Here is a 19,772-nt window from a genome sequence, read left to right on the forward strand (position 1 = left end):
AAAACAGCTTCTGTTTGTTTTTTGTTGTTGTTTGATGTCAGATTAAACTTTATTACTGAAATTGCTTTAGTTCATGTACAGTATGTCAACGTAAACACTTCTATAAACATTTTAAATGTAGTGGAATCTATTCTACCACCACACTCCGCTATGAACGTAAACATAAAGTTGAAATATATCTTTTCAGCATCCATGATCTTTTTCAACAAACAAGAAAAGTGAAGCTTTGTAAAAGTGGAACTTGTGGTAATACAGAGATAGCAATACATTTCATGGGTTATCTATTAAAGTGGCTAATCATTGTTTTTTCATTTTAAAGGAATATGAAGTTATAAAGGGTCAAAATACAATATTTCATGCTTTTCTTTTGGGCGGAATCTCAGTTCTTTTCAGTGCCGTTTTATTAGCATCAGGACAAATTAACACTACAGACTGGTGGCAGATTTAAGTAGAAATATGCATAGTATCAGCTATGAGTTGCTAGAACAACTTTAATGCACTGGTTTTGGCATTGATTGAAGTCTCCAGTGCTCTGCTTGAGGGAAGAAGCACTATTCTTCCAAATGATAATCCCTCATTTACTGTTTTGATTAAGGTATGGAATAAAATTAGGCTGATCATGTTAATCTACAATAATATCTTACACCTTAAAAAAAAAATCCTAAAAAAAACCCAGCAATATTTCGGCAGCTGGGGTGCCAAAATAATACCAGAAAATAACAGAAAATAACTTTCACATGAAAATACGGTTATTTTCAGTAATATAATACTAATATATGTATATATACATATACATATATATATATATATATATATATATATATATATATATATATATATATATATATATACATATATATATATACATATATATATATATGTATATATATATACATATATATATATATGTATATATATATACATATATATATATATGTATATATATATACATATATATATATACATATATATATATATGTATATATATATACATATATATATATATGTATATATATATACATATATATATATATGTATATATATATACATACATATATATATATATATATGTATGTATATATGTATGTATGTGTGTGTGTGTAGAGACTTTAAAACCAAGTTAACGCTGACATCACTAATGTCACATAACTTTGCCGACATGTGGCCAACAGCAATGTTTTAATGTTCTTCATTATTAAACATTCGCACATAAATAAGTGACATCATATTCAGTACTTACTTTTGACAGTTCACTTTTCGGTCGCTCCCTTCTGCCGTATTTTGCGGCAAAATTATCCACACCCACCGCCGCGCTATGAATTGTGGGATATATGGGACCACGAAACGTGCACCGGACCACGCTTGATATTTGGGGAAATCGACGGCGCATTTGGAGTATGCATTTGAAGTACATTTCGAATTGGGACAGCCGTCGTTGCGTGGCGGTGACGTAATTGCACTTAAAATGCGTACTTCAAGCGTGCAGACCCTGAATTGGGACACAGCCACAGACTGAATGAAACACAGAGACTAAATACACATAAGGGATGATCAAGGGACGTGGCCACACATGGGAGCACAGCTGACACACATGAACCTAATGACAGGACAGGGGAAGTGAAACTAAATACAATGAACAAAGAACAGAGGACTCTTTCAAAATAAAACAGGAAACATGATGAGATAGACCAAAAACATGGGTTGACAACATGAGACATGGAACACAAAGGGTAAACGAGACTAAGATCCAGGGAAGGGGAAATGAGGAGATCCAATAAACAGAACTAAGGCTGAACAACTTAGGGGTGTAAGAGAGCTAGACGAGCTTAACCCAAACAATAAATGACAAAACACAAAGACTCAAGTTCTAACTGATAACGCAAAAACAACTTAACATTTCCCCATACTAAACAGAAATACACAATATATAATGAACTCAAAATGACACTTTCCTGATTCGTTGTTGGTCTCTGTTCTTGATGTGCTGGTGTTGTGAAGGATACTTCCCAGTTTGATTCTGGGAGGAGTCTTAGTGTCACATTGGGCAATGCACTCAAGGACTCAAACATGCACAAATATTTTTGGCAGTGTGCAGCAATGCTGTAATATTGCATTCTAATGAAATACTTGTATGTGTAATAAACAGATGTCACAGGAATGTCAAGGATTTGTTTTCATTTTCTGTTTCTTCTTGCTTTGCTGCTGTGTGACCGCTTTTTTTAAACTCTTATATCACAGCTATTCACAGCTTCCTTGGTTCTTAAGTACACCTTTCTTTTTTGAATGTACTTATCTAGTGCCGCTTACTGTTTTTCCAATAAGGAATAATTTAACTGTGGTACTAACTAGCTGTGCTATTGAAAATATGTCAAAACTGTTTCACATTTATGCTGTGAGACATTTTTGGAAACTGTTTACAGAAAGAGACTGTGGAAATTGGGAAATGAAACTAATGAATAAATATTAACTCTTGTTTTTATAATTGTCAAAACCCGAAGTCACAGTGAAAAACAAAGTCTGACATTTTACACAGTGTCCCGGTTCTTTGGAAGTGTGGTTTTTGTAGTTTGTTCTGGTTTGTGTTTTTCAGCACACAATATAAATGCAATTTTTTGTTGTTATCAAACTCTGCTTTGGTCAAGAAAGTGAATAAACTGTATATGAAACGAAACAGCGTAGTGGGGATCGGTTAACGTAGTTTCATGACCTCACTTTAGGAGCCACTGATCTATGTAGCTCCTCAGGAAAGGGTCCGCCTCTGCTGTGGATTCTGGTACCAGTGTGCTCTCCCCTCACGACGCCTGTCCCAGCAGTTGGACCCTTCATCACCCCTTCCCAGTTGGGTCCAATCTTGTAACTTCACACCAGCCTCTCAAGTGGGCGAAGTCATACCACATTAAAGAGACCGTTTGACTTAAAGCCTCTGCTGAACCCCCTCAAACCACAAGACTCCCTGTAACAACCCCTGCCGCTACTGTCATATCCCATTGCACTCAGTCATATTTTTATTAATATCTCGCTGCCTAGCGTTCGTTCTTGAGTCTCTGGCACTTCCAGAAAGGTTGGGTAAGAGAAGTGGGGGAGGCAAAGAGGAGAGAAGGAGGGAGGGCAAGGGTAGAGGGAGTAGGAATGAGAGGAATATGTAACAGCATTATTCATTGTCTTTGAGTGAGTTTGAACCCATGTGCAGCTATACTAGTGAACAAAATTGCTCAGAAGGCTTAGCAGACAGTGTGCCAGTATTTGATATATCAACCGACCAACAGTGTCTGTGTGGAGAGTTTAAAAGTTTTTCCCATTGTGATTAGATGTCAGTAGATGGAGTTTCATCTCTCAGAAAGTAAGTGTTGAATTTTATGGAAAATTTGTTTATCCTGTACCACTTTAACGGTATCGATCAGAACTTAATCCTTTCAGCCGTTCTCATAAATACCTTAAAAAAACCCTGAGATGTCAACATCAATAAACATTACACCAGCATTGGCCAAGTGAATATAGGAGCCTAGCAAACAAACAAGATATGGAAAATAAAGGAAAACCAGCTCTAGCAGGCAAAGAAAGGCCTGTTTGTGTTCCCAGAGCCGCCTCCTCATGCTTTCGCTCAATTCTTTGCCTGATGAAATGGAGACTCTGGCTTGGTATTCCTCTCTCCCTGCCAGAAACCACAGAGTGACAAAATCTGTGGGGTGTCATAAACGAGTGAAGCCAGGGGGAGAAAGGGAGGAGAAAGGTGGTTGCGAAGCCGGGATGCAACCAAAGACAGTCGGATCCATCTGGTCCTGATAAGGCAGAGTGGAAAACAGATGAGTGCGGTGAGGCAGATGGTGGGTTTGGGGGGTGAGTGGGATGAGGCTAGAGAGTGGATCTGTTTGGGAGGATATACTGCCTAGCGTGCCATATCAGGCCCCCTCCCCGTTTCTCCTCAACTTAGCGCTCTCACTTCATTCCTGCCTGCCCGAGTGGACTTGAGCAACAGTTTGTTGCCTGAGGAAAGAACAAAAGAGAGGCGGAGGCAACAAAAGAAAGACTGTTTGCCCCTCTGTAGCTTTCTTTCTTCTTATGTCATTCCTTTACACATCTCTAATCCCTTGGTGGGTGCCATCTTTCATCACGGTGTACCCTGTGTGTATTATCCTATACAGAACACTTCCTATTGATACAATAAAGGCTGCCAGAAACACTTAGCCTTGGGAGCCTGTGTGTGATATGGTAGATGATACATGTGTGCAGAACCTGCCTGAAGAAAGAAATGGAACCTGCTGTTCTTACTGCCACAGTATCTCCCTGTAAAACCTCCCCACTTTATCTCAAGCATAATATAATGTACCAAAGTGACTCTTGCTGCTGTCTTTTCTTCCGGGAGACATAACTCCCTAAATCCTGTCCATCTGGATTAGCAGGAGATGACGCAGAAGGTGTCTGACCTGCTCTGCATGTGAGATGAAAACCACCCAAAGAGCCACTCTGCATTTGGAAATGAAATGTCAGGCTTTGAAGCAACAGCAGTGATATGGAGATGCAGTCCCACTGCTTCTATAAAAACCATAGAAGACATGAACTGCATTTATATTAGGCTGATTTAAAGAAAAAATATCTCTCTTTATCTATCTGTCGATCTATCTAGATAGCTAGATAAATAGAGCTAAAAGGCCCAGCCACCCAGTGCATGTAGGCAAGGTGACCTGCTGAAGTTCAAACCAAGCATTGGAATGGGGAAAACTCCAATTTATGTGACTCTCGTGGTTGTTGATGGCAGATGGGCTGGTCTGAGTGTTTCAGAAATTTCTGAACTGCTGGGAGTTTCTCTCACAACTATCTCTAGAGTTTATAGAGAATGATGCGAAAAACTAAATATCGAGTGATAGGCAGTTCTGTGGATGAGAATGCCTTGATGATGCTAGAGCTCGGAGGGGAATGGACAGACTGCGTAATGGGAAGGCAACAGTAATTCAGCCTGCTACAACCAGGGTATGCAGAAGACCATCTCTAAGAGTGTTTACGGGAATTTGTGAATGTTATAGAAGTGCATTTGTGGGGTCAGATACTGATGTTGGACGAGAAGGTCTGGCTCGCACTCTCTGCTCTAATGTGTTCTATTGGGTTGAGGTCAGGACTCTGTGCAGGCCAGTCAAGTTCTTCCACACAAAACTCACTCATTCATGGCTTTATGTACCTTCGGGGACATTCCCAAACCGTTCTCACAAAGTTGGAACATGAAGTTGTCCAAAATGTCTGGATTATCTGAAGCATTAAGAGTTCCTTTCACTGGAACTAAGGGGCTGAGCCCAAATCTTGAAAAATAACCCCACACCATAATCTCCTCTTCACCAAACTTCAAACTTCAGACAGTGCAGTCAGAAAAGTACTGTTCTCTGGTAACCTCCAAACCCAGACCCATCCATTGGATTGCCAGACAAAGAAGCGTGACTCATTGCTCCAGCAAGCATATCTTCCCTACTCTAGAGTCCCGTGATGTTGTGCTTTACATCACTGCATCCAACGCTTTACATTGTGCTTGGTTTGGATGCAGCTGCTTGTGCCATGAAGCTCTCGGTGCACTGTTCTTGAGCTAATCTGAAGGCCAGATGAAGTTTGGAGGTCAGTAGCGACCGAATCTGCAGAATGATGGTGACTTCTGACCATTATGTGGCTCAGCGTCCGCTGAACACGGTCTTTGATTTTATGTGGCCTACCACCATGTGGCCGGCGTTCACGATCACTTCCACTTTGTTATAATACCACTAACAGTTGACTGTGGAATATTTAGTAATGAGGAAATTTCACAACTGGACTTGCACAGGTGGCATCCTATCACGGTACCACGCTGGAATTCACTGAGCTCATTCATTCACAAATGTTTATAGAAGCAGTATGCATGCCTAGGTGCTTGACTTTATACACCTGTGGCCAAAGAAGTGATTGGAACACCTGAATTCAATGATTTAGATTGTGTGAGTGAATATTTATGATAATAAAATGTAGCTAGATACTTCTAGTTTCATTGTTTGTCTTTGGTTTCCTGTGGCAAATGACTTCCATCACTCACTCACGTTGCTTGGTCGAGCAGTTCAGAAGCTGCAACCTACAGACTTCCCGTTCTGCACAGCCACATTTTGAACAGACGCAATCACTCACAGAAATTCTGTGACTGTATCCGCATAGCTGTCCTCTTTTTAAAACAGTAACTTGATATTTGCATGCATGTGACACCATTTGGTGACATCTGTAAATTGTACCTACAAACCATTACACGAGTTACACTCTCCCAGAACGAGCGCTAAGTTTCCCAAAACTTGAGACCGTTAATGCAGTACTAGATTGATACATCCGCTTTTATGCAGTCATGTTGAGACACTGAAATATTTTCCTTTAACATATGCAAAACACATGTTTTGAGTCTCGATGGCAAAGATTCAAAAAAATGAATAAAAAGTAGACAGAATTACAGAAAGATTACAGAAATCCAGCCAAAACATAACCATGCTTCCCATAATTCAAATATATAAAGTCAGACATTAATTTCCTCTGACTTTGAAATCGAGATTCCATCAACGAGTTCACATTTAGCTTAAATCATAAACTTGCTTATACTGTAGCACGCAGCAAATTGATCTTATTTCAACGCCTAATTACATGCAGTACATTTAAAACGGATACAAGTTTCAAACTTGTGCTGATGTGACATTTGATTAGCAGAATTTAGGGAGAACGACTTTAATCTTAAGCCCAAGTTGCTGCTGGCAGACGCCTCATAGTGCGTTACTGGGACAAAGCAGGGCTAATTTTCAGTAGCTCTTTCACTAAGCCTGACAGCGCATGAGGGGAATGATGGCATAACCTGTGGTTTCTCAAAGAGGGGATTCAGAGTTTAGTCGGGAATTTTCCTCTTAAGATGGGAACACTGATAGGGCTTACGATTGAAAGTAACATATGGATCAAATAGAGGAGTTCCTTGATTTGATTTAGTTTCTCTTTGTCATTACTCATGTGGGGTAGAGATGTTTATTTAGGGTGTTGACGGCACTGATGTTTTACGTTTGTGTCTGTATATTCTTGTGGAATTACACGTTAATTTTTTAATTTTTGTTGGATGAAATAATAAAAGAAGCTTTGGTCTTTACTAGAAAGATGTGAATTTAATGAGATTGCTTATATTTTAATCCACCTTGACAATGATACTAAAACCTCAGATGAGCAATGCTTTTACGAGGCAGGTTAGCTGTTCCCCCTGCTTGCGCTCAAACTGTCAAACCTTTCTTCATAGAAGAAGAAATCAGATCCAAGAGTTCTTACATTGTTTGGAGTTTTGAGACAGATGGTTGTGGGGGTGGAACCATGTGCATGTTAAGCGGATGTGTGTGGGTTTGTGTGCGGAGATGACAAAGGGTGCAGGACTATGGTTTATTAGCCCACTGATGGAGTCTGATGGAGGGGGAACAGACCTCAAACAGCAGCCTGTGAGACGACCACAGAGGGTAAAGGTCACCGAGAAACTCTGGGTCATTAGAGTGATCACAGCCAAGAAACAAACCTCCGCGTGCTTGAGAATAGCTGCCTTTTCAGCACAAAAACATCATTCCAGACATTTTTTTCTCTTTTTTGATGATTTGTTAACACACAAGCACATGGTTGTATATCGCTTAATCCAGCGTGTAACATGTCATACAGTGCACCAGTGATCTTTTATTAATCAGGCAGCTTTAGATGTTCCTGGACGAGCTGTCAAGTCTTGCTTAGTAATTCATGCTAATAAGCCTCTAGCCTCGATCCCCTTTTTGTCAGACTGTGTAAATAAACTTTTCAGATCGAGCCTTCATGCCAGCTGACAAGCACCTTTAGTTTTTACCACCAGAGTTTCGTTTATTTTGAGTCTAGACATCTGAAGTGACTCCCGAGCCGTGCCGCTGGAAGCCGTGACTCCTCAGAAGTAACAGAAAAGAGAAATAAAAGAGTGTGAAGTGTTTTCTTTGCCTTTGGTTTGTTTTCCAGTCTCCTTTCAAAATGAACTGGGGTTTGGAGTTGGCTGCTTCGCACATGGTGTGGTGGAAGGGATGGGGAGAGAGGGAGAAGTAAAAAAAGAAGTGAAAAATAAGCACATTTTACTACTGCAGACGTAGTGGGATCTTTCTACGCTATAAACAAAATACATTCAATTAGTGTTTTTCACTATGATACCTTTACTACTGTATATTTACCTGGCACATGGAGTCTATGACATGCCTCTGTCATCATTTTTCTATTAACAGAAATTTTAATTTGTAAAAAAAATCAAACATGTAGAGACTTAAGAGTTATAATGAGAGTCCAAGGTACAAACCAGGTATAACCATCACGGTTAATGCACCTTTGTCTAGATTCAAGACAGCAATATAAGATAAGGAACAGTTAGCGTACTTTGTTGCTTTTTTACCACTTATAGACGTTATTTTTGCTGCTACAACCTGGCAGATGTTCACGATAGTCATAAATAGGTATAAATAAAGCCAAAACTCCTGCAGGCTGAGCCAGCCTAACTGACATTATGAGTACTTTCTAGTGTTTAGCATTTACCTTTATCCCATAATTACTGCTTGTGGCCACGGTGGCTGCTGTTTAGCTAAACTTAACATAGTTTCACTTGAAGCAGTTGTCACCTTTTTAAGGCATTATAACAGTCTCTGTTGTACAAACTTATATTGTTCTCGGTTGAACAATACCCAACAAATTCCTCTGTGGTTTATTATTTTATGGATTACTGATATTATTAATATGATCATTATAACTTAAACTGTGTTGTAGATGTATCCTAGGTCTTGCCTTGTTAACGCAGTGATGAGTTTTGCAGGATTCTGATAGAGTTTTGTCTCCATGCAGTCTATGAGCTGCTGTTTCAACAGCAAAACATCTGACATACAGTTTTCATGAACAATAAAACTGTCACCAGCGCTCCTTCCTACAAATCTACGATTGCATGAGGCAACGATCCATTTGCGAAATGCACCCTCCATGTTGTTCTAGCTTTACTGTTTTTAGTTGTGATTTGTGTTTGTGAGCTTTGCTCTGTTGGCTCTGTCGTGCCTGTGAATTATTTCCCTCTCAACAGGACTATGCTTTTTTTTTACTGGTTCTGATGAATCTGTCAGTGAGTCACACCAGTTAACCTCCTGTAGCGCTATGCTGCAGGATGCTGAAATCATTTTCTCATAACTCAGAAGCGCAGATGCTTCAGTGGCTCTGGGTCAGGGGGAGCTAGCTGTTGCACGCAGAAGCCCTTATGGGATGCGCACCGAAGAGGAACCAAAACTCAATAAACACAGCGTCGAGGTGGGGGGGGGGTGGTAGTTCAAGGGTGCGCTTGTCATGACGGAGCCTACGGTGAGCGCTCCAGTGGCTGCTGGGGTTTTGATGCTGTAATGTGAAACGGCTGGGGAGGGAAGGAGGACCACAATTCCCTCTTTGTCTGGTCTCCACCCCAGCGGCACCCCATTCTCGTCTCCTCAGCGGACCTTCACAGTGCCCACACTCGTCATCTCCGTCTGTGTCCCCACGTATGCCACCCATCACGATGTCTTGATTGCTCGCACTCACTCGCACCCAGTCAAGTGTTACCGTTTTGAGTTCCTATCTTTTCCTCTGGGCTTTTCTACCATCTGCATTCAGTTCATAATAATGTCAGTTACATAAAATAACACCAGCATTGAATCTAGAGTAATGCGTCCTAATTCTCCTCTCTCGTTTTCTCTCCTTAGTCTCCGGTGGTGTCTGTGGGCTTTGCCAAGTTTCATCCCAACCTGGTGGTGGGGGGGACGTACTCAGGACAGATAGTCCTGTGGGATAATCGCAGTCATCGCCGGACCCCTGTCCAGAGGACCCCTCTGTCTGCTGCTGCACACACTGTAAGGATGATTTAAACTGTCAGTATGATACATTTATCATACAGTATGTAAAGGTTTATCTCTGCTTTACTATTAGAATTGTGATATTAACAGCAATAACGTCTGCAGGAGATTACACAGTAAGGAAAGTAATAAATAGTTTTCCTGCGATGACACATCATTATTAAAACCTGGAAGGCAGAACAAGGCTTTCCTTCAGTATTTAACAGTTATTTTTTAGCAGGATTGTTTACCCAAAATTCTGGATAGCTGCTTATATCATAGAGTAGTTACATTACACCAATCCATCCTTCTCTACAGCCATTCACGGTATAATCAAACTAGGGAAAACCCTTGCTCAAGGCTGTGCCACGACCAAAATTAGTGCCACCGTGTGCAGTGGATTTATGTTTTTTTGTGTAGCGGCCTTCAGATGGGGTCAAGTTGGCAATTACATGCAATCTGTGATAAATCAGCAAGCATCGCAGATCTGCTGCCATGTGCATTCATAATCTTTTCCCCGAGTATGATGATCCTGACACAAACAGCTAAGAGCGATAAGCTAGGTCATTTTAGCTAATTAGCACTCACTATTGCTTTGGAAACTGTGATCTTCTTGTTCTTCACCTCCTAAATGAAAGACCTGAGATCCAAATTACATATAGCTGTCTGTTAAAAGTGTGTTATTGTACACTCTTATCCTGACAGCAGTGCAACAAAGAGCATTCACAACAAGAAACTGCTAAAATGGATCTCCAGCAGGGACGTAATTGTTCTCTAGTGATTAAAATATTGCAGTGGATTCTGTATGTGGATCAAAAGTGCCCAATTTCCATTAATCTTCTTTTGAGAGGTCATTTAAATGTTCTTTGATTGAAAATTAATTTTAGTGGAGGGTTGTTGGAACTGTGTTTTGCTCTTCAGAGCTCTGTGTGAGTCACGTGACTGAAAACTAAATTGTTAATTTGGTTAAAAGTATTCAAATACACTTAGGCCAACATGGGGGGAAAAAAGCAGATAAACACTTTTTTAATCCAAAAATTCAGACGTATGAATATGATAAAAAGATTTTGATTGCACCAATTACACTGAATGATTTTTACATGATAATCTGTCTTCTAGGGTCTGTCTGCACTTAGACATAAACTTGATAAAAGCAGTCGTACTCAAGACATAATTGAAAGAGCAGCTCAGTTCAGCTATAGCAAATTACTGTTGAATATAAACTAACGATATCTTAAGAACCCAGCTTGTTTAAAATCACAGCTACAGTAGACACACACATTGTTACATGCCATCCATACTGTAGCTTTAAACGGGCTGCGGGCTCTAATAATGAGGCTGCCACTCTCCCGTTAGTGGGTACAGCATGCTAGCATGGTGCTGATTGCTGAATGGATTCTTTGTGCGACCCGGCGCACAAATCAATTACTGCTCAGTAATGATATAATGGCTTCACACACTCGTGGATTTGAACAGCAGCACATGTCTGAAACGTAGGGTGATTTAAAAGGACGAATGCACACTGGCATGTGAGCTGTCTGCATCTCTTGGCCCCAAAAAGCATCTAATGACATCATGTGCTAAAGGGGAAAAAACATGTGATCATTACAGGACAATGTTTATTCGTTTCATAAATAGTGGAATATCACAATTAATGACATAGTGATGCTGCTGACAGCCTGCTACAATTAGGACTGTTTCAGCTATTTATTGTACAAGAGAAATTGTTCTGCTTCAGTTCAAAGAGGCTAATAATTAAGAACTATAATGTGATCACAATTTACAGCAAGATAACAAGTATTATCCTAAAGGATGTTGTTGTAATTATACTACAGTTGATAACAGCTTTTTTGTATTGTGCACGGGTAAATCCTCACCCAAATCCATTTGATTGTCTCTGCGTATGATCGTGTGTGTGTTTGTCTAGCACCCAGTGTACTGCGTGAATGTGGTCGGTACACAGAACGCCAACAACCTGATCACCGTGTCCACAGATGGCAGGATGTGCTCCTGGAGTCTGGACATGCTCTCCCAGCCTCAGGTACACAAAACTCTTACCGCACATCAGTGAAGCAGTCCACACAACCTGCCAGCAGCATTTAAAAAGACTCACTCACTAATGCTGTTTTTTTGTTGTAAAAATGCAGGTTTATGCTATATCCACTCTAATATAATGTGTGTAGGAGACCATGGAACTGGTGTACAATAAATCCAAACCCGTGGCAGTGACATGCATGGCCTTCCCCACGGGAGACGTTAACAACTATGTGGTCGGGAGCGAGGAGGGCACTGTGTACACTGCATCCAGACATGGCAGGTTGGTTAATGAAACATGTATTCTTAAACACAGATATCCATTAAAGTTCACCAGAAGTCTGGTGAATATGAAACAGTGCTCATATAATTTACAATTATAGAATATTAGAATTATAACATTACCAAAGTTTAAGAGGATGATTGTCCCTAAATTGGATTACATTTAAGTAACTTAAAACTTAAAATGTGATTACAAATGAAATTCTCCCTCTTTTGGAGGGAATTTTGGGCTAATGGTCTCAGTTCCAGATGTTGCCTTGTGTGTTTTCCCTCTCCAGTAAGGCAGGAATCTGTGAGATGTTCGAGGGCCACCAGGGGCCCGTCACAGGCATCAGCTGTCACAGCGCGGTGGGCACCGTCGACTTTTCCCACCTCTTTATCACGTCCTCGTTCGACTGGACCGTCAAACTCTGGAGCACCAAGGTACAATGTGGGAGGTGTGTGTTAGTGTGTGTGTGTGTGAGGGAGAGAGAGAGGGGATGTGGAGAAAGAAAGGTTGTGCGGGGGGTTGATTGTGACCTCCAAGAGGTTTTTAAGCAGATCCTGAGAGGGAGAGAGAATGAACTAGTGAAGAGGGAAGGTTGAGTAGAGAAGGTCTCGTACAACTTGTGTGTCCCTCTACATATATGTTTGAATAAGCTGTTATTGTGTGTATGTGGGTACTCTGTGTGTGTGCGTTTGTAGGGAAAGTATTCACTGCTAACTACAGATTGTATATAAGGATGGTTTTAGCCTCAAGAGCTAATAACATGGAAAATCTGCAGTCTATGAGCTCACTTCATTTATAACTTCATTTATGAGTTTATGTTCTAATTTGTACTTTCAGCTCTTATGTTAATATAACATAGTGTTGATTTGGTAAATTATGCCCCCGATGTAGAGTCAAAATGTGTGATCAATTGGGATACGTTTTAGGAAGACCTACTTTGTGATACTGTACGATCGTGTATTATCACTGTGTCTCAGACAGAGCCACCACTCGCTGTTCGCCTCCAGCTTCAAACATCAAATTGGGGATGATCAAAGTGTTCAGGTCAAACAAGAAGCAGCTTCTGGAGGTGAAACATGATCCCAACACAGAAGTGGAAAAAATTGCAGTTCCTTTAGGTGCCACTCGAGGCGTGCTCCAAAAGGGACTCCATTCCCATAGATTTCACATTTAAGATATAGAGACTCGACCTGAGTAATGGAGTTTGTGTAACTGAGTACATCTCCATTGATATGACTACTGCCTACCACGGTGAGTCTTGGAACCAGACCTTTTCACTGTGTCTGTGCACTGTTGGTGAGTTTTGGATTATCTGATGGATGTTCTATGATACAGCAAATCAAAATACATTTATGCATCCGTTTTGTTGAGTAAAATGATCCTCTTTAATTAGGCTAATACAAAGCAATAATTAGCTTATAGACAATTTGCTGCTCTGAACCATTCAGGTGTTAATACAGTGTTACAATCTTCAACTGGTGTATATCTCAACCCAAGCCCACCCAAGAGCTACATCTCTACAGTTGAGACCAAAGTGAATATGTTTGGTATTAAAACCAAACATAGCATATCAGCACAAACATCTCATACCAACAGTCAAGGACGGTGGTGGAGGCATGATTTAGGCTGGGCACCTTGCAGTCATTCATTCGACCATGAAGTCCTTTGTGTACCAAAGTATTCTAGAGTCAAATATGAGGCCGTCTGTCTGACAGTACTGCAGCTACACCAAAATCAAGGTATTGCAATGGCCCAAAGTCCAGATGTCCACCTGATTGAATCCCTCCAAACCCAAATTAACTGAAGCAACACCATAAAGAAGGATGGGCCAGAATTCCTCCATAATGATGTGACAGACTGATAAAGTCACACAGAAAACAATTAGTCCAAATTATTGCTGTTAAAGGTGGTTCTACTGAATTATGGATGTAGTCAGTCCTATGAAAACTTTCTTCTTCAGAAAACCGCACGTGCGCCTGTGCATTGCACCGGTAGGGTTTATGGATGTAACCACTTGTTAAGCTAATGTTAGCTGCTAACGTTACCTTTGGCTTTGAAAAAACAGCATGGCAGCAGCCAAAACACTAACATTGAAGCTTTAAAATACAGAGTCCAAAACCAGTGGGTGACATCGCTGTGCCTGCATCCATCATATATATACAGTCTGTGTTAATCATCAGTAACCATCATCATTATTATTATTACCTGGTTTCAGCCTGTCAAGCAATTTCCTCTTAGGCTGCGCTCTGTTTCTAGTAAGAGCCAGTTAACTCTTTCTTTGGAGACAGCAGGTGAACCACTAGTATTACAGATGTCAGATGTCTACACTGCTTCAGAGAAATGTGTGCCTCCAATGACAAAAGTCACAAGAGCAGAAACAGCTCCACACACGATTCTTAGCTTAGTTCAATTAATAAGACCTATTATAAGTGTAAGTATAGTTAGTTAATCTTCCAGTACTCCATTATTTAAATGAAACTACAAATAACTGCACTTACAAAGAGACTGTCAGCTGTTGTTCAAGTTTCCGTAGAAATATTTTGCTGAGAGACAGCGTAGGATCTGGTTTTTTTTAATTTAAGGCTTGTTGGACCTAATCTGACAAGTGTGTGTGTGTGTGTGTGTGTGTGTATTTCTGGTTTGTCCTGGGTGTACATGTGTGAAAGTCCCTTGTTTGTATGTGTGGGTGTCCCTCCTACTCAACTATCACTGCAAAACACAAATGCACTGATGGGATAGTGCTGGCTGCTGTCTGCAGGCACACTTAGTGAACCTAAGTCAGACCCACTCTAAAGGTGGGCGCTCCTCCTCTCGCTGGTTTTGAGTGACCTCATCCTCTCAGTGCTGTTGTTCTCCTTTCAAAGCAGTGTTATGAATTCCATTTGGCAGCATTTCAAAAGCGGTAAAAAGCAAACAGCCACTATTTCTGTCAGAGTAAGGCTGGTGAATAAAAAAATAAAAAAATAAAAATCTCGGCTAATACAGTGAAAGGACACTTCTGTGGTGGTGAAACAGAAGTTTTGGCTTAGGTGTATATGCCATATTGCACAGAAAGGTGTAGGAAATGGATACTCGTGTAGTAACCACAGGGTAAATGGAACAATTAGCTCAACTAATATGAAAAATGTTAAGTAGAATTTAAATATGATTATGATCTGAGTGGCTTGATTAGAAACAGTAAAGCTGTAGAAATGTACAATGTATAAATTTGAGGGTATGAATAATTAAAACTGCTAATGGTCAAAAAATGAGGTTACATTAGCTAGCTAAAGTTATCGCTAGTAGTAGAAGTACTGGAACTAATGGGTGAGTTGGGATGTCATTCACTAACAATGAAGCCAGAAACATGATGGGTATTAGCTTAATTAGCTAGCTAGAATTATGATTATGAATGATTGTTGGAAATTGTTATCTTAGGCAATGTTTCTGGCTACTAGCTTATGGCTAGTGACTGAAATTGCTAGCTGATTGTATAAATAGCAGAGATAGCTAGCAAATAGTTACAGTTGCCTGTAATTTGCATGGAAGACACCAACTTCTCTACAAACACTCGCAATCCAAAGCTGTTTGCAACCAATTTCACTTCTCACTAACCAGTCAGGGAATATATGTTTTTCCTTAATGACCAGTGGTTGCCAGGGCATCACAGACTGGTTGTTTACGAGACCTTAGCTGATAAATGGCTTGCTGAATGTAATCACAAAAAGCAGTAAGGTGAGAGTAGTCAAGATCAGCATTAAAATGAAAAGTTTTAAACGTGTGTGTGTGTTCCTGATGAAGGCTATCTGAGGCCTGAACAATCAAAGAGGTTAAAAGAAGATTGATATTAGGAATATGAATTAAAGCTGAGGCGTAAATAACAAAAGAAAATGTGACAATCAGTTTTTACTATTAATCAGTTAATGGTTAATAGTAAAAATTGATGCTAATTTTGAATTACAGAGGTTATCATGATACATACATGCATAGGGTGATATAGTGTACAGCCCAAAATCAGAGGCATACCTCCTTGGTGTAGTAAAAATACATAATTCATATTGCATATCAGCTTCATGCAGGATCCAGTTACAGTTTTCATTCTTGGCTTTGACAGCCAATAAAGCACTCTGATGAGTTTTAGCCCATGTTAGCATGCAGCCAGTCCATAAGTCTTGTGCAGCGGGTCCCGTGACACATATTAAAACATTTCTGTGGATTTTCATCAGAAGAGTGTGTTATTTTTCAGGATTTGGGAATTCCCTTTCCTTTGAGGGTCACCACAGGAATGTGTGTCTGTCTCTTATCCCACATAACCCATATTTGTGTGTGGGCAGGAGGAATACCTGAGCGTGTGTGTGTGTGTGCGTGTGTGTAAATACAGACACACCACACATGCCTCATGGTACACCTTAAGCAAGCTGCCTTTGCTTGCCTAAAATCCCCTTGAGGTTTGCCTTCAGCCCTCCAATCATAAGCATCACAAACTGTTTTGAACACACGCGTGCATGCACATTTGCAGCGAATTTCCTCTGCATTCACGTGCGTTTGCCCTCACGGTTCAAAAAGGCCGTCCTACAGACGTCTGCGTATGTTTTTACACTCAGCGGTGCAAATATTGTGGTTAGTGAAACCATTCTGAGTCGGCCAGAGTGTGAAGATGTCGCGACGGCTGGGAGTGGGTTTATGATTGTGCATAACTTGAACCATCTTGCACGCTTGACCCCAAAACCAGCATCTATGAAATGATTGGATGGAGCACAATTACTCCACTGTTGCTGTTCTTAAGAAGGTAATCAAAGGCCTGCGTCTCTGTCGGGTCAGATGATTGTTAGCGAGCGTTTATAATATTTCAGGTGAACATCTGTAGATACACTGACTCGTCACTTCATTAGTTACAGCTTGTTACCACCAGGTTTGACCCCGTTTTACCTTCAAAACGGTCTTAATTCTTTGTGGCATTGATTCAAAACACTGCTGGAAACGCCCTGAGACATTTTGGTCTATACTGACATGACAGCACCACGCAGTTACGGCAAATTTGTGTCTGCACATCCATGATATGAATCTCCCATGTCACCACATCCCAAAGGTCTTTTGAGTGCAGTGTTAAGTTCAAGCTTTGCGACACGGGGCATTATCCTGCTGGAAGCAGCCATAAGAAGCTTGTACTCTGTGGTTATAAAGGGACAGACATGGTTAGCAATGGTAGGATGCAACCTTTTTAAAGATGCGCAGTTGGTAGTATGGGGCCCAAATTGTGCCTGAACCTTTGATACAAGCCAGGATGGATCCATGTTTTAATTCTTGCGCCGATTTTTTTAACCCTACCATCCGAATTTCAAAGCAGGAATCAAGACTCATCAGAGCAGGCAACAGTTTCCTGTTCTTAGCTGACAGGAGAGGCACCTGATGTGCTCTTATGCTGCTGTAGCCCATCTGCTACAGAGTACTACAGCGGTTCCAGGTGTTCAGAGATGCTCTTCTCCCTACCTTGGTTGTAGTGATCGTTCCTTCCTATCAGCTCAAAGCAGTCTGGCCATTCTCCACTGCCATCAACAAGCCATTTTCACTCACAGAACTGCTGCTCACTGAATACTTTCTGTTTTTCAGACCATCCTCTGCAAACCCAGTTGAGACAGTTGTGCTCACTTTGAATTTTAGCAGGTCATCTTGACCATGACAAGGTCAAGCGTATGTCAGGAGAAAAGAAAACGTTCTGGTTGGGATCTTGCAGCACAGCGCATGAAGGAAGAATTTCTCATTTAAGGACAGTATCTCCATTCCCTTGGGGCGCATGTTTATTAAAACTATCAAACTAGTGCGATTTTTGAGATGCAAATGCAGCGAGGATAGAAGCGGTGAAATTATATGACTGGCTGCTGCTGAGATGAGTGTTTTGGATCCCTATGGATGGCTGCGTGATGAGATGTTTTCTGAGAGACCGGCTTCCTCCTTGACATTTTGATTTCTGAGACAGTTAATGCAATTTGATATTTTATTATTAATGGCAAGGTGGTGCCTGCATTTTTGGCAAGGATATCCAAATGATTTAATGCTTAACTTGCATTAGGCTCTCATTTTTTGTCATTGCTTCACTGTGATGCTAAATATCAGTGGCCAGTTTTTCAGTGTTGGTTTTCAGGCTTGTCAAGGCTCTGCAGCTTTTCAGCACAGAAAAGATAATGACATCCAGTTACTTCATGTGTGGCGCCACAAGGATTAAGCTTCATTTAAAGATTAGTTTAAAGACTTATTCACCTAAATTATCTTCCTTAAAATTGGTAGATATAGACAAAATAGTAGTTTACATTATGAGTACCCAGTATAATACCGAGAGGGCTTTATTCATCTTATTTTGTCTTCCAGGTTTATTCATTACTTTGAGTCACGGCCAAGTGACACATAGGACAAATTTCTGAAAGTTACCTTGAATGGGAAACAGAGGTGTTTTGCTTCAAGACTGATTATCTCGATAAAATCACATGTGCAGTGTAACCGGCTGTCATAAAACCCCGAAAATGGGAACAAGTAAGCGAGCGAGAGAGAGCGAGAACATAAACAGGTACGACTTCGATCGAACGCTGGAACGGCGAGATGGAGAAAAATGACCTCTGCTGTCATCCTGCCGGCTGGAAAACAGGTTCAATCGAGCCTTGAAATTGGCTTGGCTCAGTTTGTTTGTGTTTGTGTGCGAGTGTATGTGAGTGCGCGCTCTCAGATCTGCCGTAGAGTGAGGGAGTAAAGGTGATGGAGAGAAAGGAGCAGGAATGAGAGAGAAAGGGAGAGACTGCATTCTTTCATTTGCTGTTCTAGCCAGCCTGTCTCCTCTCTTCCACTCCTCCCACTCTACCTGCAAGGAATGTAGTTTGTATGCTTCTTGAATCTTAACAGTCAGCTTGGGAAAAGGTTTTCTTTTTTAACACACATGCACACATATTAAGCTGTACTGACTCTATATGGGACACATGGGGTTTGTATTACTAATCTGAGTTTTTGATCAGCAAACTTCTGCAACACTGACAAGATCGTGACCTTTTTTATATCATAGAAAGGTGTGGGAACCTGTCTGGTGTGGGAATTTGTTCTGTGCCCGAGTATATTTGACCCCCAAAGTCCAGTTTGTTTGACTAGTATAGTGTCTGTGTATGATGCTTGGACACAGCTAATTGTGCTGAGCCAAGGCCCGCTTGATGAAGTGGACTTTGGGCATATACTGTCACATCATAATGAAGTGTGTGTTGAAAAAACAGATGGAGGAGTTGAGATGCTTGTTTACGTTAAGGATAAAGGAAAGACAGTAAAGAGGAAATTACTGAGAGTTAAAGAGCGTACTGGCAGCACGTTCATGGAGAGGGAGAGGCATTTGTGATCAGGCATAGACTGAGACAACTGCCCCTAGTGTGAGTAAACTGCAGCACAAGCAGTAGCCTTCACCAACTGGTCTTTCTCCCAGAGGTTAGTGTAGTTCAAGGTCAAAGTTCAATCAGCTCTCATTGTAGGCAGCTGTGCATTGTCCTGCATAGTGCAGTGCATGCACCACAAAACCAAACATGCACAGTAAGGGAGGACGCCGGTGCGAGAGCTGTACTCATTTTCCTGACTGCATTTGTTCTCTGACCTCTGACGTTGTC

The 19,772-nt window shown here is 40.9% G+C and overlaps 1 protein-coding gene across 10 annotated transcripts in view; it reads left to right on the forward strand.

Moving 5' to 3' along the window:
* dync1i1a (dynein cytoplasmic 1 intermediate chain 1a) overlaps positions 1-19,772 on the forward strand; it is a 64,070-nt gene that overhangs the window by 34,810 nt on the left and 9,488 nt on the right. For 9 of the 10 annotated variants that reach the window (XM_087835423.1, XM_006787655.3, XM_006787654.3 and 6 more), the window contains 4 exons: positions 9,729-9,875; positions 11,785-11,898; positions 12,041-12,174; positions 12,452-12,596. In XM_087835423.1, coding sequence (XP_087691549.1) covers positions 9,729-9,875; positions 11,785-11,898; positions 12,041-12,174; positions 12,452-12,596 — 540 coding nt within the window. The remainder of the gene's footprint in view (positions 1-9,728; positions 9,876-11,784; positions 11,899-12,040; positions 12,175-12,451; positions 12,597-19,772) is intronic. The other variant, XM_087835424.1, reaches the window with a different exon arrangement.

The sequence above is a fragment of the Neolamprologus brichardi genome, chromosome 22, assembly GCF_056152115.1.
Source record: "Neolamprologus brichardi isolate AB-2024 chromosome 22, ASM5615211v1, whole genome shotgun sequence".
Lineage (NCBI taxonomy): Eukaryota > Metazoa > Chordata > Actinopteri > Cichliformes > Cichlidae > Neolamprologus > Neolamprologus brichardi.